A 22,442-nucleotide genomic window follows, 5' to 3' on the forward strand; every position below is an offset into this window, starting at 1 on the left:
TATTTCATATTTCTATTATCTTTTTTTTCATTATTCTTACATTTTTTATTTAAATAGTATTTTGATATTTATCTTCTTTATGTATAGTCTGCTTTGCTTGGCTGGTTATATTGTGTCGTTTGATAGATTTCCCCTGTTATCTAATTCATAGTGCATTGCTAATTTACTGTCCTTCATTTGTGTTCCATTAGTACACTACTCAAGGTTGTATACTCCCTATTCTTGTTATCTAGATCTCATAGATTCTGTCATATGATTGTTGCTCTAATATTACTGTAAATAACAGCTATTCCATACAATTGTAAATACTACACAACACCCCATCCTGATCTTAGCCCACTGCACAGTTTCCTGAATTCTATTACTGTAGTGTTCAACTCTATTCTTTCAAACACTACACCTATTTTCTGTCCTTTACTCTCACCCTACCTCAAAATCTGACCTCCCACAACCTCACTGCTTTCTAGATCCAACTCACAATCTTTCCCACTCTAACAACAAGAGTCTTATCTACTTTCCATCCTTTCTAAATAGTGGCTAGCTGGGTGAAAGATAACAGTTAACACTATACATAGCCAAAGGATCTCCTATGTCTTCTCTACTGGCTACTACTGTAAATATCATAGAATACTCCCTTGCTCTCTTAAACCATTTTTCCTTACCCTCCAACTGATCACAAAAAGAGTAGATGGAAGCTGTGAACACCAGGAGACCTCAAAGAGACTGCACCACTGAATCTCACAGATATTCTACCACAGAAGTTCACACCATAAACTCAGGGAACCAGAACAGATCAATTCAAGAAACAAAGGCTAACAAGAAGAGTCTCATGAAAAATAGGAAGACAAAGAGACAATCGCTAAATGAAGGGAAAGGAGGAAGTCTCAGAAAGAATGCTAAATGAAATAGAGGCAAGTCAACTATCAGATACTGAGTTCAAAGAAATGATTATCAGGAAGCTCAACCAGCACACAATGAGCTACCAGAAACTACAAGGAAACTACAATGAACTCACTGCAAACTATATCAACATGAAAAAGGAAATAGAAACTATCAACAAGGGCCAAGAAGAAATGCAGAATACAATTTCTGAACTAAAGAACACACTAGAAGGAATAAAAAGCAAGATTCATAAAGCAGAAAATCAGATCAGTGAATTGGAGGACAAAGTAGAAAAAAACACCCAGAAAGAGCAAGAAAAGGAAATGAGACTCAGAAAGAATGAGGAGGGATTAAGAGAAATGCATGACAATGTGAAACATAATAATATCCGTATAATAGGGATACCAGAAGGGGAAGAAGAACAGCAAGGGACAGAAAACCTACTTGAAAAAGTAATGACAGAAAACTTCCCTAATTTGATGAGAGAAAAAGTCACACAAATCCAGGAAACACAGAGAGTCCCAATCAAGAGGAACTCAAAGAGGCCCACCTCAAGACACATCATAATTGAAATGGCAAAATTTCAAGACAAAGAATCTTAAAGGCAGCAAGGGAAAAACAGGAAGTAACAAGAAGGGAGCCCCAATAAGGCTAGCAGCTGAATTCTCAATGGAAACGTTCCAAGCCAGAAGAGAATGGCAAGAAATATTCCAAGTAATGAGATACAGAGGTCTGCAACCAAGTCTACTTTACCCAGCAAGGCTCTCAATCAACACAAAAGGCCAAATAAAAAGCTTCACAGACAAAAAAAGTCTAAAAGCATACACCTCCACAAAACCAGTTCTGCAAGAGATACTAAACAGACTGCTTTAAGGAAAGGAAGGAAAAGAGAAAGAGAGAGAGAGAGAGAAAGGAACACAGGCACGTAAATGGCAATGAATAAGTACCTATCAATAATAACCTTAAACGTAAATGGATTAAATGCTCCAATCAAAAGACACAGAATAGCTGAATGGATAAGAAAACATGACCCACACATATGCTGCCTACAAGAGACCCACCTCAGGATAAAAGACCTACACAGGCTGAAAGTGAAGGGCTGGAAACAAATTTTCCAAGCAAACACACAGGGGAAAAAAGCCGGAGTAGCAATACTCATATCAGACAAAATAAACTTCAAAAAAGGGCCATAAAGAGAGACCCAGAAGGTCACTACATAATACTGAAGGAAAGAATCCACCAAGAAGACACAAACATTGTAAATATATATGCACTCAACATAGGAGCATCCAAATGCATAAAGAAAATCTTAGAGGACTTTAAGAAAAATCTTGACAGCAAAACTATTATACTGGTAGATTTTAACATCCCACTGTCAAAAACAGAAATATCTTCCAAACAAAATATCAACAAAGATATTGTGGCACTGAACAATGCCCTAGATGAAATGGACTTCACTGATACATATAGAGCCCTCCATCCAAAAAAAAAAAAACTAAATACACATTCTTTTCAAATGCACATGAAACATTTTCAAAGATGGACCACATGATAGAACACAAAACAAGCCTAAACAAATTCAAGAAATTTGAAATCATATCAAGCATTTTCTTGGATCACAAGCAACTGAAACTAGAAACCAACCCCAAGGGAAAAAACCCAAAACACTCAAAATCATGGAGACTAAATGGCATGCTATTAAACAATGAATGGGTCAAGATTGAAATTAGGCAAGAAATCAAAAGGTTTCTGGAAACAAATGACAATGAACTCACAACAACCCAAAACTTATGGGGCACAGCAAAGGCAGGCCTGAGAGGGAAGTTCAAGCAATACAGGCCTACCTAAAAAAGATAGAAACATTTCAAGCAACCTAACCCTGCACCTACAAGAACTGGAAGAAAAACAACAAAGACAGCCCAGAGCAAGTAGAAGGAAGGAAATAACCAAATCACAGCAGAATTAAATGACATAGAGACTAAAAGCACAATTCTAAGGATCAATGAATCCAGGAGCTGATTCTTTGAAAAGACTAACAAAATCAACAAGCCTTTAAGCAGACTCATCAAGAAAAAAAGGAAAAAGACCCAAATAAACACAATCAGAAATGAAAGAGGAAAGATTACAACTGACACCACAGAAACACAAAAGTTTATAAGAAGTTACAACAAACAGCTATATGCCAAGAAATTTGAAAACCTGGGTGAAATGGACAAATTTCTACAAAAATATAATCTTCCAAAATTCAATGAAGCAGAAGCAGAAAACTGAATAGATCAATAACAGCAAATGAAATCGAAGCAGTAATCAAAAAACTCCCAACACACAAAATCCCTGGACCAGATGGCTTCACAGGAGAATTCTACAAAGTATTTAAGGATCAGCTAACCCCTATCCTTCACAGATTATTCCAAAATCCAAAAAGATAGAAGACTCCCAAACTCTTTTTATGAGACTAGAATCATCCGAATCCCAAAACCAGATAAAGACACAACAAAGAAAGAAAACTTCACGCCAATATCACTGGTGAACATAGATGCTTAAATCCTCAACAAAATATTGGCAAACTGCATCCAACAATACATTAAAAAAATCATACACCATGACCAAGTGGGATTCATTCCAGGGATGCAAGGATGGTAATATCCACAAATCAGTAAATGTAATACATCACATAAACAAAAGCAAAGGCAAAAATCACATGATCATATCAACAGATGCAGAAAACACATTTGACAAGGGATAGCACCCATTTATGATAAAAACACTCAGCAAAGTGGGAATAGAGGGAGCATTCCTCAACATAATAAAGGCCATATATCAGAGACCTACAGCCAACATCATACTCAATGGGCAAAAACTAAAATCTTCACTGTCAAAAACTAAACTGTCACTGTTTGCAGATGACATGATAGTGTGCATAGAAAATCCTATAGAGTCGACCAAAAACTGCTTGACCTAATAAATGAATTTGGCAAAACGTGGGATACAAAGTCAATATCCAGAAATCAAAGGCATTTCTGTACACCAACAATGAAACAGCAGAAGCAGAAATCAAGAAAAAATCCCATTTGATATAGCAAGAAAATAAATAAATAAATAAAATACCTAGGAATAAACCTAATCAAAGAGGTAAAAGATCTGTATTCAGAAAACTACATAACAATGAAAAAAGAAATTAATGAAGACACAAACAAATGGAAACATAAACCGTGTTCATGGATTGGAGGAATTAACATCATCAAAATGTCCATACTACCCAAAGCAATTTACACATTTAATGCAATATCTATTAAAGTACCAATGGCAGATTTCACAGACATAGAACAAACACTTCAAAAATTTATATGGAACAATAAACAACCCCACATAGCTAGTGCAATTTTGAGAAAGAAGAGCAAAGTAGGAAGGATCACAATACCCGACACTAAACTACAAGGCCACTGTAATCAAAACAGCCTGGTATTGGCATAAAAACAGGCACATGGACCACTGGAATAGAACAGAGAGCCCAGAAATGAACCCAAGTCTCTATGATCAATTAATATTTGACAAAGGGGACAGCAACATAAAGTGGAATAAAATTAGCCTCTTCAACAAATGGTGTTGGGAGAAGTGGACAGCTACGTGCAAACAAAATGAAACTCGAGCACCAACTTACACCTTACACAAAAATAAATTCAAGGTGGATAAAAGACTTAAATATAAACCTTGACACCATTAAAATCCTAGAGGAGAACAAAGGCAGGAAAATCTCAGATATTTCATGCAGAAACATTTTTACTAATGTGTCCCTTAGAGCAAGGGACATTAAGGAAAGAATAAAGAAATGGGATCTCATTAAAATAAAAAGTTTCTGCACGGCTAAAGAAAACAGTGTTAAAATAAAAAGAGAACTAACTGTGTGGGAAAACATATTTGCCAATGATACCTAAGACAAGGGTTTAATCTCCAAAATATATAAAGAACTTACATGACTCCACTCTAAGAAGACAAGCAACCCAATTAAAAAATGGGCAAAGGACTTGAACAGACACTTCTCCAAGGAGGACATACAGAGGATCCAGAGACAGATGAAAAGATGCTCAATATTGCTAGCTATCAGGGAGATTCAAATTAAAACCACAAATGAGATACCACGTCACACCAGTCAGAATGGCCATCATAAACAAAGCAACAAGCAACAAGTGTTGGAGAGGTTGTGGAGGAAAGGGGACCCTAGTGCACTGTTGGTGGGACTCCAGACTGGTGCAGCCACTGTGGAAAACAGTATAGAATTTCCTCAGAAAACTAAAAATGGATCTGCCTTTTGACCCTGCAATTCCACTGCTGGGACTATATCCTAAGAACACTAAAATACCAATACAAAAGAACCTTTGCACCCCGACATGCATAGCAGCACAATTTACAACAGCTAAGTGCTGGAAGCAACCTAGGTGCCCATCAGTAAATGAATAGATCAAAAAGCTATGGTACATTTACACAATGGAATTCTATGCAGCAGAAAGAAAGAAAGAAGGAGGTCCTACACTTTGCAACAGAATGGGTTGAGCTGGAAAGCATTATGCTAAGTGAAATAAGCCAGGCAGTGAAAGCCATATACCATATGATTCACCCTTAACAGGAACCTAAACAACAAAACAAAGAAACAAGCAAAATATAGTCAAAGACACTGAAGTAGAGGACAGGCTGACAGTGACCAGAGGGGTGAGGGAAGGGAATTTCAGGGGAGAATGAAAATGGGAAGGGTTTACAGGAACAAGTATAAAGGACACATGGACAAAAACAAGGGGGGTAGGAATGAGAGGGAGGTGGGGAAGGATGGGTGGGTGGGCTGGGATAGGAGTAAAGGACAGAAAATTGTACTTGAACAATGATTAAAATAAAATTTTTAAAAAAAGCAGTTCCTTCCCTACTCCTCCAACTCTCCAAAATTCAATCACAAAAACACTGCTTTGCATTCAGAATTAATTTTACTTAAATTATAACAATTTTGCTTATTTAAAACATCAAAGTTCCAGGAAAGGAAATGTTTTCTGACCTATTAAGACAGACCCTGAAGTATGTTGGGGGGAAATTATTCATCCTGCAGCACAGAAAAAAAAATATATCATTAAGTAAGTAATACTGTAACTCATGGATTAGTAGAAAGATAACATTACTGACACACTGCCAATATCAGAAGAAATGAAATGCCATACTCGGGTCATTTAACGGAAAATAAAATAATTTTCTCTCATCTTTATCTGAAGTTTAACCCTGTAAGTTTTCCCCCACATTATAAGTATATTTTATATAAAACATTGTTGCTGTAAGAAACATGCAAACCTGTAAAGAACTTTTTTTTGAGACACAAAGCGAAGAAGTTTATCTCTTCATTTTTTTGCATATAAAGTACTCTTCAGTGATATCCCTTGCCTGAGACTCTGACACAATCCTTAACCATCACAGAACTGCAACCAACCACTTCACAGGTTTCTCTCTCTATGGATTCCCCTCATTTCTTGTTATCAGCAACCTTAATTAGGTTACTTTGGGGTTCAGCACAAAGGGCCTCTACCAACTTGACATGAGTGGCTTATCATAGTTAGATGCAAGCACAGAGAGATGGGCTCGGCACTAATTCATCTAAAAGTCCAGGTGCTTCAGCAACAAACTTGAAATTCCATTCATTTAACTTGTTGGTTTAGTTTTGCAAACTGCTTAAGGAGGATTCCTGTCTGCCATCTAGATAACACAAAATAGCCCTACAGCCTACAGGTTTGTCAGACAACATGTTATCTTTCATTCATAAAAAAAGTGAGGTGTAAAGAATTTTTATAAGAGTTTCTTTAGGCCCAACTTACATTTGCTGGGAAGCAAGACTTCAAATGCTCTAGAGAATAAGTCTGCAGATTATTCTATACATCTGAAGTTAACGAGGGGATTTAAGATAGATTACATGAAGGTGGGCGAAATCAAGGTGGGGACTGGACTACAGGGTACTTAACAAGATTATGTGTTTTCTTGAGGGTAGTTATTCCTTTGTGGGGTATCAAGCCTGGCATTTCAAAAGACTGTTAACCTAGATCAGGGGTGTCAAACTCATTTTCACTTGGGGCCACATCAGCCTTATAGTTCCTTTCAAAGGGCCAAATGTAATTTTAGGACTCTATAAATGTAACTACTCCTTAACTAGGGGCAAGGAGCTTGGCCCTGCTGCTGGGTGGAAACAAGGCACCAGGCTAGATAAAACAAGGTGGAAGGCCGGATTCAGTCAGTGGGCCTTGTGTTTGCCACCAGCGTTCGAGATGTTCAAGAACAATGAATGGGGCTGGTTTTAGAACCTTTCTTTCATACAGAAGCTACGGGTCTGAGGCATGATTGTCCACCATGACATGCCCAGTTAGGAATTGATGATTTATTACAGTACTACTCTTTCTTCCACAATACACATAGTCATAAAATCAATTTTATACCACTCATAAAAGCCTCACCATAAATCTTTATCAAACAAAACAGAAAGCATCCATTATACTCACAGCATGTCCTGCTACTTTTGGATTTGGTACTCCAATCCTAAAAGTACCCTATGATAGTGTGATTTACAATAATAAAACCATATTTGGTCTTCAACCCTGGTCTTGGTACAAACTCCTAAAACCCTAGGAATTTCCTAAGCCTGATAAAGATGTCTTTGTTGTGTTAATGAGGCAACTTTAGAAGTCCCTAAATAAACTAAGGATGGGGGCTGGTTGTTAGGGGAGCCAAACAGGGATTAGGGCAGAGGTGTCAAACTCATTTTCACAGGGGGCCACATCAGCCTCCTGGTTGTCTTCAAAGGGCTGAAATAATTTTAGGACTATAAATGTAACTACTCCTTAACTGTTAGGGAGTTAAAATTATATTCGGCCCTTTGAAGGCACCTAAAGGGCTAATATAGCTTCCAGTGAAAATGAGTTTGACACCCCTGGATTAGAGGGTTGAAATTTTCAGTTCCATCCCTTCATCTCAGGGGAGATGAGAGGGGCTAGAGATTCAATCACCAATGGCCAATGATTTCAAATTATGCCTATGTAATGAAGCCTCCACAAAAATCCCAGAACTACGGGGTTTAGGAAGCATCTCGGTGGGTGACTACATGGAGATTTAAGGAGAGGGGCTAGCTGCTCAGAGAGCATGGAAGCTCCACAACCCACCCCACATACATTGCCCTAGGCATCTCTTTCATCTGGCAGTTCCCGAGTTACATCCTTTTATAATAAACCAGTAATCTAGTAAGCCACATGTTTCTCTGAGTTCTATGAGCCGCTCTAGCAAATTAATCAAATCTGAGGAGGGCATTATGGAAACCTGAAATCTATAGCTCATTGGTTGGTGAGAAGTACCCCAGCAACCCAAACCTGAGTGCGAAAGGATGATATAGACTGGTGAGATTTTCTTGTTATTAGAACTATAACTTTCTCAGAAATAGAAGCTGGATGATGTGTTGCGGGCAAAGGGCTGGACTGGGTGTGTGAATAGACAAAGTCATGGGCAGCAGAAATTCTAAAAAGATGTGACCATCTCTTTGGTAAGCGACCAGTTAACAGAACAGAAAAGGCACAGAGAAGCCAACATCAAGGAACATCTGTCTTGAATTCTAATGTGTCAGTTTCAATAAACCTTTTTTCCTCCTTAAGGTAAGTCCAAGTAGGTCTCCTCACACCCTCTCACTCAGGGACAGAAAATGGCCTTTGTTACCTTTTTACTATGTGACAAAGGATAGGAGAAGTCAGCAGTGAGGAGCCAGCAATAGGGACCCAGCAGGGAAATAATGGGTCCTGTCCAGGGTTCCCTTAATAAGGTCAATGTTCCTCTCCTAGTCCATTACCACCATTGAGTCCATTTTAGTTCCATGACTATGTACCTGTTTTCCAGTAACAGTCTTGGTTTCATTACACCTGTTGTCCTGGTATAATCATTCACAGTGCTCAAGTTCACACTCAAAAATATCCCAACTTGGCAATAAAATATGTAATCACCCTAATTTTAGTTTAAGCTAAAATTATATTATTCTCTCATTGTATATGACATTGGAGGAGGGAAAAATTGTTAACCAATGTATGACACAAGTATACAAACACATTCAGTTTTCAGAGATGTTGAAATGTGAAAAAGAAAGTGAGTCTTGTAATAAAATGTTACGGAAGCATCAAAGAACACAAAGGTAATTGGTGCTGAAGGTAAGATTGGAACCCAGGTAGTCTGACTCCAGTTCTGCTGAACACCTATTATCCTGACCATAATTATTAATGCACTGAGTTTTTACAAGTCTTTCAAATGATCTCCATTCTGTCATTCCTCCAACTCTTGCCCTACTACATGTAAAAAGAATACTCTAGCCCTGGCTGGAGTGGCTCAGTGGATTGTGTGCCAGTCTGCAAACCAAAGGGTCACTGGTTAGATTTCCAGTCAGGGCACATGCCTGGGTTGCAGGCCAGGTCCCCAGTAGGGAGTGCTCAAGAGGCAACCACACATTGATGTTTTCCTCTCTTTCTTCCCCCTTCCCCTCTCTAAAAATAAAATAAATAAAATCTTAAAAAAAAAAAGAAAGAAAGAGTACTGGAAAGCACAAACTGCCCTAACACCCTACCATCTAAAACCCTTCAATGGCCCCCAGTGACCTCAGGATAAACTTTAATTCCATTTCCAGACTCACAAGAGTCAGAATTTTGCCCTGGCTAGTGTGGCTCAGTGGATTGAGTGCTGTCCTTTGAACCAAAGGGTTGTCAGTTCGATTCCCAGTCAGGGAACATGCATGGGTTGCAGGCCAGGTCCCCAGTAGGGGGTGCATGAGAGGCAACCACACACTGATGTTTCGCTCCCTCTCTTTCTCCCACCTTTCCCCTCACTAAAAAGAAATAAATAAAATGTAAAAAAAATAAAGCAGAATTTTGTCCCTGCTTATGTCTCCAGCCTCATCTCTCAGTGCTCCCCCACCTCAAACTCCACAAGGCAGCCCTCCTGAGATTCCTCAGCACCCTGGAATCACAACCATGGACTAACACAGCCTGGGAACGGAAACATGGCAAGTACACGGAGAAATGGGGCCCACTGTCACTCACAGGACCCAAGCTTACACAGACCTATTCCTTCAATTGGCCTATTCCTAATGTCTCCAATACCAATTCATACTTTATACCAAATCCTTCCAATTTTTTAAATAAAAATAAACTTTAGAGGCAAATATTAGAAATCTATTCTTTGATGACTAGTGCCTAAGTGCTATTCATTTGGAATCATTTTCAGAAATGGGCAAAGTCCAACCACATAATCAGCACACTGATCAAAGTCTGAACTCAGGACACCAGGGAACGCCATCCTCCATGACCATCACCCAAAGTCCACCTGGCAAAGCAATGCATTTCCCAATTTCTCCCACGTTCCTGCCAGCCTGGAGGCAGTGCTTCGTATTGGGCAGACAGTAAAGGCACACACCAGTTGCCCTTTGGTACACGTTGTAATTACAGTCTGTCTTGTAGGTGCCCCCCTACATTGAATTATTAATATTAATGCACATGAGTTCCAGAAGCCATGACTACTAAGTCAACACCATGATGTGCAAATGTTTCTGAAATGAGCAACATCCAGGATGGTACAACTAAGCTCCCTCCCTGTGTCACTGCCACCTTGGGACTCACCAGACCTTCATGCCATCTGTGGAGCAATGGAGATGACTGGAGCCCAAGAGGCAGGCCCTGAACTCTGTGAACCTCCAGTTCCCCACATGTAAACTGAGAATAACCACCTCTGTCTCACATGGTTTTTGCAAGAATTAAGTGAAATAAAACATATGCTAACACCAAGCCAGGGTCTAACCCTGATATGGCAGCAAACAATACATGCTTATGAAATCTGAGAAATGAAAATTATTCTAGTTTAATAAGGTTTAAAAAATGCAAGTAAATTTACCTTCAAATCCACAATGAGAAAAAATTGCTGTGAGTCCACCATAATCATAGTGCCAAATGTCATATATATCATCTTATTTAATCTTAGTAACCATCTGTGAGAATTATTCTCTTTCGGAGAACAATTCATTGAGGTTTTGTCAAGTTCAATAATTTGCAGAGCAAGAACCAGACAGACCAGAATTTGAACTTAGTTCTATTTGAACATAGAACTCATTCTCCTTTCCCCTCTGTTACTGTTTCCCAGAGGCCAAAGCCAGGGAAGGAGGGAGATGAATGAAGTGCTGGCAAGGACAATTGCTCAATGCTGGTTAGTACACCTGAGTCAACACAAGCCCAAATAACGGAAGTTACCTGGCACTCGGGGACAAAAAGATGGGAAAAGATAAGCAATCGGTGCAACCAAATGTCAGCTCAAACAGGATCCTTTGGCAATCTACATTAATGTTTTAAAAGTATAAGTGGCTTATCAGCACAAGGCAGATGACTGACTGCACTGTGATTTTAAGCAAGCTACTATGTGACCCCTTGTGCCTCATTCCCTGGCATGCAACATGAAGGCAGTACAGTCTCTCTTGCAGTAATACTGTATATGGGTGAAAGAAATAATGTGCAGAAACAGTTGTGCACAGGGTCTGTCACAGAGGAAAGAATACTCCCATTATTATAAAAGCCCTTTCACAACTATATTTCCTATAGCCCCTTCCTTCCTCACTTGCCAAAATTATCTGTATCATTCCTCAACTTCTGTTGCTTATCTGCCTCTTCCTTCTTCTCTATGTACCCCACTCATTCACTTAGGCCACAAAAGCTTGCTGAATACCTAGTCAGACCAGCAGGAGAATAGTCAGGCCAGCAGGATAATAGCAGGAGTGTATAAGAAAAATCTGCCCTCAGAGCTTAAATTCTTGCATTTGTGGGAGAAGGTGGAACACAGACAATAAACAAACAAACAAAAACACATAATAAACCACCAGATAAAGTATATACGGTGAGGGATAGAAAATACTTCTGGGGAGAGGGGTGCCAGATACTCAGGGAAAGCCCTGTCTGAAGACTTACACTGAATCAGAGAGCTGAATGAAGGGAAAGAACAAGGCATGAGTTCAGAGAGAATAATGTTTCAGAGAGAGAGGGAACAGCAAGTGCCTTGTTGCAGGAACAAGCAGTGTCTTAAAAGACTGAGGACATAATCTGCTTCTGCTCCTCCTGTTCCTGCTCCCCCTCTGCATCACTCGCAATGCTGCCATATGATTACTGGATTACATGCCAATTTTGTCACTAGACTATGTATGAGTCCCTTGAGGGCAGGAGCCATGTTGCTTCATCTGTGTTCACTCAGTCATACAACACTCATTGGGTAAGTACCAACATTCTCTTAACCCAAGCACTGGGTTTACAGTGAAGAACTAAATAAGCATACTCCCTGCCTTCAGGAGTTTACAACAAACAGCACTGAGCACACGCTAAGTATTCACAAAACATTTACTAAATGAATAATATTGGCTTAACTTTTAGTTATGTAGTTTTATGCCATGCAGTGTAGTGTTCTGGGCCTCTTTTGTCCTAAAGATCACTGTTCCTCACCTCCTCCTGTTATTCAGCTGCACGCTCCACAGAAAACTGTTTGCAATGACCCCTCTGACTCCTCATATTCTCTCCTCGGCCTTTGCACACAGTCCACTCCCTCAGGAATGCCCTCCCTACCTTCACCTTCTTCACCAGACTAACTCGTGGTATTATTTCCCAAAATTTCATTAGTGTATTAATGTTATCATTTGCTCAAAAATGTACAAATTTCTTAAATACTTCAGACAAAACATTTCCATCAAGTAACAATGAGAGATGCAACAACTGACAATTCCAGATTGAGTAGTAAAGACAGTTGGACGAATGATCTGAAGTTACTTATGTAATTTATTTCCCTCCTCAAAATACCAGATATTTTAGGGACTTTCTGGGCATTGTGCCTGCAGAACTGGGCCAGGGTACAAGGGCAGCAAAGTTCTCACTCCTGTGATTCCGTGAGCTCATCACCCACGCATTACAGAAATATTTCATTTACAGTAAACAAAACCAATTTGGCAGAGGAGCTATCAGTTAAAGGTCTTCCCCATACAGAAGGTCAATAGTTTAGCATCTAAATGATCTGAGATGGATTCATTTTCTAACAGCAGAAAGTGTAGCTGTACTTGACTTTTTAAAAAAAGAAGAAAAAAAGCCTTATTTTTTTTTCTAGGCAAGAAGGCAGATATAGGTTAAGTCACAACTTCCAATGCAGCCTCCACAGACTCCATCAGCAGATAAGAACTTATACATGACCTTTAGTCCTTCCCTTCTAAAAGGCTGACATCTGTCTTGAGCCTCCTACTTCTAGAAAGCGCAGAGAGTTAAGCTGCAGTCACCCATTTTGAAGTATAGAACAGGGGCAGGGTAAGCAGTTTCCTTCAACAATACACATTTCTCTCCAAGTTCCTAAAAAGAAGCTCTGGGCTTTGTGAAGAAGCACACAGCAAGGATTCTACAGCTGGAGACCTGGGGGTGGTGCTTCTTACAGTGTCTCCCTCTGCTCCTCTTACGAGGGAACAGCTCTGTGACCTTCACCCAGCCATTATGAAAGAGGAAATGTATGAAAAAGCAACAATACCACACTTACAATTACCATTAAAACTCGGTGCCCTCAGCCAAGACATCCTCTGAGATGTGAGGGATGGAATGGGTTCATCTCATGCCCACCAAGGCTGTTCCTGTTATATTACACTGCCACGTACCACAGCACCATGTTCTCCTTGTTACTTGGACATGGCAAAGTGGCATCTGCCAGGATTTGGGTCTGTGAGACGATGCCTAACAATGTAGCTCTTTACAGGAATGCTGAGTTCACTAAACATTGCCCTGTAAAAATTCAAAACCAACCTAGCTATATCCCTAATAGAGTGTACGGCACACTAATGAAAAATGCCTACTATTGGGCAGCCAGGACTGTGATTCAGATTCAGCTATTGTTTACTAGTTGAGTAACGTTGGGCAAGTCACTAAACTACTCTACGCTCTTAAAAACACCTTATAGGGCCCTGCAAGTGCTCACCTGACCTGGCCCCTGCTGACCCCTCAGATTACTACTTGTACTATACCACCTTCTCCCTCTTTAACTACCTGGACTCAGGGCTCATTCCCACTTCAGGGCCTTTGTACTTGCTATCCTCTCTACCTATCAACACACTCTTCCCCGGAGTTTCCCTTGCTGGCTACTTTTCATTCCTCAGGTCTCAGCTCAAATATCAAAAAGTCACTTCCAGGATCTCGTAAACATTATGTTGAGTTCTATGGGTGCATGTCATATAATTTCATTTACATAAAGCACAAAGAGGAACAAAACCAGTGTATGATTGGTGTAAGTCAGGGGATGGGTTACCCTCTTTAGGGGGAGGGCAATGAAAGTAAGGAGCACCAGAGGCATCCCTAGGTTACTGGTAAATGATTATTTTCTTGATCTGGATTTGGTTACCTCGGTGTGTTCAGTCGGTGAACTCATCAAGTTGTTTGCTTATAATATACATATTTTTAGTATGTGTATTATATTCAATAAGAAATTTAAGCCAAAACAAAAAAACTACCTTGTTAAATCAGTTTTCCTTAATCTTCTAATCTATACCACCCTGCTGGCTAAACTATTCATTTGAGATCCCAAGACCCTGCTTTGTTTTCTTCATAGCATCTGTCACTGGCTGAAATCATCTTCATTATTGTTTCTGTATGTACATGCTAGCCGTTCCCCAGTTCCATTAAAGTGTCATGTGGCCAAGGGTCAAAGACTCTGCCTACCTTGTCCACCACTTCCAAATCTCAGCACCTGGAACAGTCCTGTTCTAGCTATCAGCCAAATACAAAAATGTATGTAAAATTAAAAAATCGCTAAAGTGGGCCCTTTAAGGATATAAAAGCAATCAAAACATCAGAACAGTGATGCCAAGAACACAGGAAATAAAAAATTTCAGCCCTGGATGGTGTGGCTCAGTGGACTGAATGTCAGCCTGCAAACCAAAGGGTTGCTGGTTCCATTCCCAGTCAGGACAAATGCCTGGGTTGCAGGCCAGGTCCCCAGCAGTGGGCACGTGAGAGGCAACCACACATTGATGTTTCCCTCTCTTTCTCCCTTCCTTCCCCTCTCTCTAAATAACATCTTTAAAAAAAATTTCAGTGGCATTAAGCATTAGGAATATATGTCAAATGTTCAATTTAACTACAGGGAGGGAGTAAAGTGTCACTCTATGGGTACCTTCATAAGAGTGGTTAAAGTTACTTCTTCAAGTACACACTCAGTCTTCTATGTCTGTATACCTAACAGTTTTGCACTAGGCCTGGTACAAAACAGGTCTGAGTTAAGAGTGGCAACAGATTTCTGAGGCACTTGGTGAGGATTCTTAAGTTTTGTGAGGAAAGTGGGTGACGTTCAATTATAATATATGCCACAGGCAAGGGAGGGCGTAGGTGCATGTCTAAGCAGATTTAGATGAAGCATCCAAGAATCTGAAGAGTTCCTTAAGGTCAGGAGCAATATTCACCTATTTTATTTTTGCCAATTCCAAGATGTTTTTTATAAAGAAAAAAATAAACTGTGTAGCAGTGCTAGTGACTGTAAGGATGCAATATAGTGCCTACTGGTATGCAGACTAATGTACATGAATGCATAATGCATTTCATGAGCAAAGCTACACTCACAAAGCAAAAGCCTGGTATAAGCCTTTATTCTGCAATCAGCTCTGTCATAAATTTTCTTTATAACCCTGAACAAGTCACTGAACTTCCTTAGGCTTCCATTTTTCTACCTGTGAAATGCACTGATTGGGCTAGATACTCACTAATGTCCATTTCTGATTCTTGGACAGTTCTGATTTAAAAAAATTATGCTCATCTTCTAAGCCTTCTGTTTACAAGATAATAAATCATTTACAATGTAAATCAAGTTTACTAGATGCAATTGGTCAAACCAGGGGTATCTCTCCACAACCAGATTCTCTAAAGAGTTGTGTTCAAGCTCCCATTTCTTGGTTAGGCAAGTAAGAAGTCCTGCAGTTCAGCTAAACATCTATGTTTCTCTGAACAATTATTTCTTTTGCTTGAGTTTTCATGCCCTATGCCCCATATTTCTCAACAATGCAAGTCCACACTCACAGTACCACAGTTCTAGCTTTTTGTCACACCTAAATAATGAATAGGACTTGATCACCTGGAAATATCCTCCTTACTCTATTATAAAAATTAGTGATTTTAATTAGACAAAACCACCATTTCTTTTGCTATCCCACCATACTGTCAAGTGCCTATTAAAGATATTACAGTAATAAGTATTAGCATCTTTTAAATTTATATTAACACAAGGAGAGAAATGAAAAGTCAGGAAGTGAAACCAGAAAATTTAAAAAAACCTCGCAGATGTCAAAATTAGTCAAAGTTTAGAGTAACTCAAAAAAATCATTAGTAACTATCTTTAAGTTTTCTTACAAACCATACTATACCTATCGTGGTTAAAATTGCATAGGTGATAACCTGCTTCTCATCAATTAGAAACGGAAAACTGGACAAGGATGTTGCACTGTTGTGGCTGAGCCCCACTGTCCTTTCTTAAAAGGGAGAGAGGGATTATCTATGGCACAGGTGGCAAACACAAGGCCCACGGGCCAAATCCGGCCCTCCACCTTATTTTATCTGGCCCAGCACCTTGTTTCTACCCACCAGCAGTACCCAGCTCTTGTTTAACTGTTAAAGAGTAGTTAGATTTATACAGTCCTAAAATTACATTCACATTCGGCCCTCTGAAGGCAACCCTGAAGCTGATGTGGCCCCTGGTGAAAATGAGTTTGACACCCCTGATATGGGCAATAAAATGTCAAGTACTTGAGTGATTTCTCCAAGAGTCATTACCAACTCCAAGCGCCACAAAGAACTTCTGCCTCTTGCCATCCCCAAAAAGTAAACTCTACTGGAGGCCAAGTTCCAACAGCCAATATTTGGCATCCACCACTGGCCCTCTTGGGGTTTTACTTCCTATAAACAAGGAGAAAGTGGACATGGCGAATGTTCTGATGCGTTTTAGTGACCAGACTGGTTTTCACTGAAGGGCGGGAGAGGGAAGGGCACTTCCCTAGCTCCCTCCCTACAGGTCTGCAAAAGCAGGTAGCCTATAGAAAAGTTAGGCTGAGACGGGTTTCTAGACAAGTTCACACATGGCTTAACAAAAGCGCTCAGAAGTAGAGACATTTCAAAACCTTAACTGGAAAGCGTGTAAAACCTCAGAACTCCAAAACGCCACGGGAGAAACTTCCTCAACTTGCATGCTGCGCCCTTACCGGGCCAGACGCCTTCCCCGCAAGCTCGGGTACCGATGCTGGGGCCATCTGAGACCTGGGTGGCTCACAGTCTGGAGCAGTGACCAGGCGCCCCCCTCAGCCCTTAGGCCCACACCAGAGAGGAGGGAGGGTGCAAGGTCCTTCGTGCACCGGCACAGCACCGCGCTGCGGGACACTGGGGCAGAAATAGGACAGGGGGACAAGAGGGGCCAGGCAAGCGGTGCCCCACCAGTGCCCTTCCTGCACCCCCTACCGGCCCGCTCACCTGCGACCTGGCAGCTAGGAGCGGTGGCCAGAGCACTAGGTCTCGCAGAATAGTTCGAGCCTGCGCTGCCGCCGGGAACGCCATCTTAGACAGGATAGCCCGCGCGGGGAGCGAACTGAGCGAGGTGCCGGTGGGGGAAGTTGAAAGAGGCGGTCCCCTACTACCAAGCTCCTCCCCTACTACGTGCCTTGCCGTGCCCGGGATGCAGACGCTTCCCTAGGCAGCTCTTGGTTCTGGGGCCTGCTGGTGGAGCAGCCAATCCCTCAGTCTCTCAGTGCCCCAGCCCAGGCTCCAAGTCCCCAAGTCCGCTTTTAGCTTTCAGCGGAGGGGTGGCTTTGGCACTATGCCACCAGGAATGTGCCTGTAAGCAAAAAAAAGATCCCAAGTCCAGTGGTCATGGGGCTTCAACTGTCCCCTTGGACCAACAAACAAGCAACTATTAGTCCTTGCGTTGAGGGATGGAGGGAGGGGCCTGGGTTGACATTATCGTCCAAGTAACCTCTGTCTACTCCTGGGTCACAGGCTGATCTGGAGTATGGGGACGTTTGAGCTGAGATGAAGGAATAAGGGAGAGGCAAATGGGTCTGGTGATTTTGGTGGAAACCCTTCAGGGGTGTCCAACCTGTTGGCTCTCTAAGCCACACTGGAAGACTGGTCTTGAGCCACACATTGATATATTTTGACATGTAATCACAAAAAAAATCGCATAATCTTTTAAGTAAATTTGCGATTTTGTGTTGGGCTGCATTCATAGTCATCCTGAGCCGCAAGCAGCCAGCAGGCTGCAGGTTGGCACCCCTGCTTACATCTTAGTAAGATTTCGTTTTAATCCTAACAGAGTATTAATGCAAAACTATTGAAGAATTTAAAGCCCTGTCATCACTATAACAACATTTGGAGTTTACCAACTCTAAACACTGGACATGCAATAAAAATGACTATATCCCTGGTCTAGTAGCTTACTTGGTTTGAATGTCTTCCTGATAGCCAAGGTTACCGGAGGTCAACGCACATGCATAAATCAACCAATGAATACATAAATAAGAGGGACAAGAAATAGATGTCTGCCTCTCTCTCCTTCTCGTTCTCTCTTTCTCTCTGCCCCTTCCCTCCCTCCCTTTCTCTTTCTCTCCCTCTCTCAAATCAATTTTAAAAACTAAAAAAGTAAAAATAACTAGCAAATATGCTTAGTGCATGCCAAAAACTTTATAAATATGAACAAATTTAGTCTCCATAGCAACATTTTCCAGTAGGTAGAAGTGTAAAATCCACATTTTGCAGAAAAGGAAACTGAGACACATTGAGATTAAGGAACTTGCTCCTGGTCACAGATCTGATAGCGAGTGGAAATGGGATTAAACTCATTCTCTCTCTTGTCCCCAGCTCATTCAGCACTATTTTAGATTTTTTTTTAAATTTACTTGTTCCAGAGCTTGTTATCATGGGAGAAAATGGTACAATGTAACAGAACTGGGCAACTATTGCTGTAATTTTCTTCTTCCTCTCCCTCCCTCCTTTTTTAAAATTTAATTTTGACAAATCAAATATACAGAAAAGTTGTAAGAATATTACCCCAAAATGCACAAATATCCTTTACCCAGAGTTGCCATGTATATTCTGCCATTTGCTATTCTTGATAGAGATATATAGATTTATAGCCTGTTCCTCATTTCATTACAATTTTATCTGCTAGGTTTAGTATCTGTTAGTGATTATTGTTTGAATCAGTTATTACTGTGATGGTTGCAAAATGGCAATTATTTAGTTCCACCCTTTTCTACATATTTCAGTTGAGATTCTACTCTGAGAAGAGCTTTACCTTCTCCCAGATTTCTTTACTTATTCTAGTATTCATTTGTATCCGTATGGACTCGTGGATTACTTTTTATTCTGTGCCAAACCTATGCTCTTTGCCATTGCCTACACATCCTATTGCTGCCTCTGGATATGGGTCTTTTAAACCTCACAGAAACCCTTCAACTGTGTCCTACTGTTATTCCTATTTTGTCAGAGAGAAGTGGGCCACAGAGGGATTATGTAACTTGCACAGAGTCACATAGCTTGGAGTCATACCCCAAAGCTAGAATCTAACCACTTCACTCCATACCCTCCCCTTGACATGAGTAGATCTGAGTTCCCATCCATCATTACTTCTACTGGAGATGCCATCTAACAAGATGGAGCAGAGACTCATTAATGTTTGTAGACTGAATGTTTAAACTTGGTGAGTGTTTTGAGCATGTCATCAAGAAGCAGATCACCTGTAGAATTCATCAAAGACTGTAAACTCAAATGTTACCATGGTAAGGAAATCAGCCTTCCAGCAGAGACTAGCAGGGATCTGAAAGAAGAGTGCATTTTATGAAAAGAAAGGAGATATTTAAGACATTCTTTGGTTCAGTGTTCTAGGATGACGTTTTTCTATTAGAGTATGATTTTGGAAAGTGGCATATAGAGAGGTTTTCTAATTGCCATTCAAGTACATTTGGTAGTCTTTAATTGGTTTACTACTTATTAGTACATAACTGAGGACTGTGTGGACTGAGTAGCATTGTATGAGTTTTCCTGTTTCAGTTGGTCCTCAGGTTTGGGGCCCAAGTCTTGTGTCACCAATTCCTCAGTGTCTTCAAGCACATTCTCTCATTCTGCCTTCCCTGCAGCCAAGGGACTAGGATGATGGAGCAGGAGGACATTTGTATGCTATCTCCAGTGCCTCACACTCGGCCAGGACTAGAGGAAGTGTGCAGTAGCACAGGTAGGATAAGTCCCACTTACTGAGCTGCTCTAAAGAATTTTTCCTATTTTCTGAGCATTTTTTCCAAACAAGAAGCTCTTAGAGGTCAGAGGTTCCACTACAGAGTTCTGCACTTTGCTTTACTGAGACAAGCACAGGGTTTTCGGTTAAACAAGATTGGATTCAAAAGCCACCTCCACCACTTACAAACCTGTAGCCTGGGGAAGTACCTACTTCATAAGGTGGTATATATTCAATGAGATATTGTATGTAAGGATCTTGTGCCTAGCAGGTGTTTAACAAATGTTGTCTTCTGCTAATAGGTTCTTAATGATTTTTGTTTGATATCTAATGTGAAATACCAGAGCCACTCTGAGATGTGAGTTGCAAGGGCCCAGGCACTTTGTAACTTATCTTGATAGCACTGGTAAACTCTGGAAAAGAGTAAATACCAGATGAAAGTGTTAAAAGTGTTTGAAGTGGTTGCTTCCAGGAAGCTGGCAGAGGGTAATGGTCAGGAAACCTAATTTTTATTGGAGTATAATAGGCGTACAATAGTAGTCTCATGTGTATAGCATAGTGACTTGACATTTATATGTATTCTGAAATGATTTCCACAGTAAGTGTACCATCTGTCTCTATGCAGAGTTAGTACAATATTACTGTATTCTCCAAGCAATACATTACATACCCATGACTTTATATTTTATAATTGGAAATGTGCACCTCTTGACAGTTTTACCCATTTTTGCCTCAACCCCACCATTACTCCTACCCTCTGGTAACTACAATGTGTTCTCTAGTATCTATAAGTTATGTTTTGTTTGTTTGTTTTGTTTTGTTTTAAATTCCACATATACATTAGATCATATGGTATTTGTCTTTCCCTATCTGACTTTTTTCAGTTAGCATAATACTCACTAGGTCCATCCAGGTATTTTGCAAATAGCAAGATTTATTTATTTTTTCATGGCCAAGTAATGTTTCACTGTAAATATATACATGATATTTTCTTTATCAATTCATCCATTGATGGATGCTTGCGTTGTTTCCATATCTTGGCTGTTGTAAATAATGCTGTATTGTACATAGAGGTGCACAAGCTTTTCCAGAAGTAGAATTAATATACCATATAGTACTTCTATTTTTAATTTTTTGAAGAATTTCCATATTGTTTTTCATAGAGGTTACACCAATTTACATGCCCCCCAAGTGTGCATGAGGGTGCCTCTTTTATTTACATCCTCATAAACACTTATTGTCTCTTGTCTTTTTTGATAATAGCCATTCTAACAGGTATGAGGTGATATGGATTTGCATTTTCTTGATAAATAGTGATGTTGAGCATATTTCCATGTGTCTGTTGGCCATGTAAATGTTTTCTTTGGGAAAATGTCTATTCAGACTATCTGTCCATTTAAAAATCAGGTGTTTTATTATTTTGTTGTTGAGTTGTATGAATTCTTTATGTAGTTTGGATAGTAATCCCTTATCAGATAAATGATTTGCAAATATCTCTTCCCATTTATTAGGATTTCTTTTGTTTTATTGCTAATTTTGTTCATTGTGCAGAGCTTTTTTTGGGTTTCATATAATCCTATTTGTTTATTTTTACTTTTGTTGACTTTGCTTCTGGAGTCTGGTCCAAAAAAATCACTAGAACCAATGTCTAGAAACTTACTTCCTATATTTTCTTCTAAGGGTTTTATGATTTCAGGTCTTACATTCAAATCTTTTATCCACTTTGAGTTAATTTTTGTACTGGTATATGATAGTAATCCAGTTTTATTCTTTTCCATGTGTCTGTCCAGTTTTCCCAGCAGCATTTATTGAAAACATTGTCCTTTTCCCATTTTATATTCTTGTCCTGTTTATCATACATTAATTGACCATATGTGTGTTTTTATTTCCAGGCTCTCTTCTGTTCCATTAATTTATGTGTCTCTTTTTATGCCAATACCATACTGTTTTGTTTAATATAGATTTGTAGTATAGTTTGGAACCAAAGAACATGGTATCCCCAGCCTTATTTTTTTTCTTAAGATTGCTTTGACCCATTATATTTCTAGAGCTTCAAAAATGCAGATTTTTAGACTCCAATATAGATCTACTGAATCAAAATCACTTACCATGGGGTCTATGATTTGCATATTAAAACATCTCCAATGTGTTTTTTAGTTTAAAAACTAAAAAAAGCAAACAAACTAAGCCACAGAGAGGCAAGCTCTCAAGAATTGTCTTGGTATATAAAGAGATAAGTTACTCTACTTTCCTCCATT

At 39.9% G+C, this 22,442-nt stretch overlaps 1 protein-coding gene across 4 annotated transcripts in view; it reads right to left on the bottom strand.

Moving 5' to 3' along the window:
• Positions 1–17,698, bottom strand: part of SUCLG2 (succinate-CoA ligase GDP-forming subunit beta) — a 277,613-nt gene extending 259,915 nt beyond the window's left edge. The window contains exon 1 of one of the 4 annotated variants that reach the window (XM_045832402.1): positions 17,430–17,698. In XM_045832402.1, the coding sequence (XP_045688358.1) occupies positions 17,430–17,513 (84 nt within the window). In that variant the 5' untranslated portion in view covers positions 17,514–17,698. The remainder of the gene's footprint in view (positions 1–17,429) is intronic. The other 3 variants (XM_045832400.1, XM_045832399.1, XM_045832401.1) reach the window with 3 other exon arrangements.
• Positions 17,699–22,442: the final 4,744 nt, after the last annotated feature.

Source organism: Phyllostomus hastatus, unplaced genomic scaffold (assembly GCF_019186645.2).
Source record: "Phyllostomus hastatus isolate PE091 unplaced genomic scaffold, TTU_PhHast_1.1 phas_contig_16, whole genome shotgun sequence".
NCBI classification, from domain to species: domain Eukaryota; kingdom Metazoa; phylum Chordata; class Mammalia; order Chiroptera; family Phyllostomidae; genus Phyllostomus; species Phyllostomus hastatus.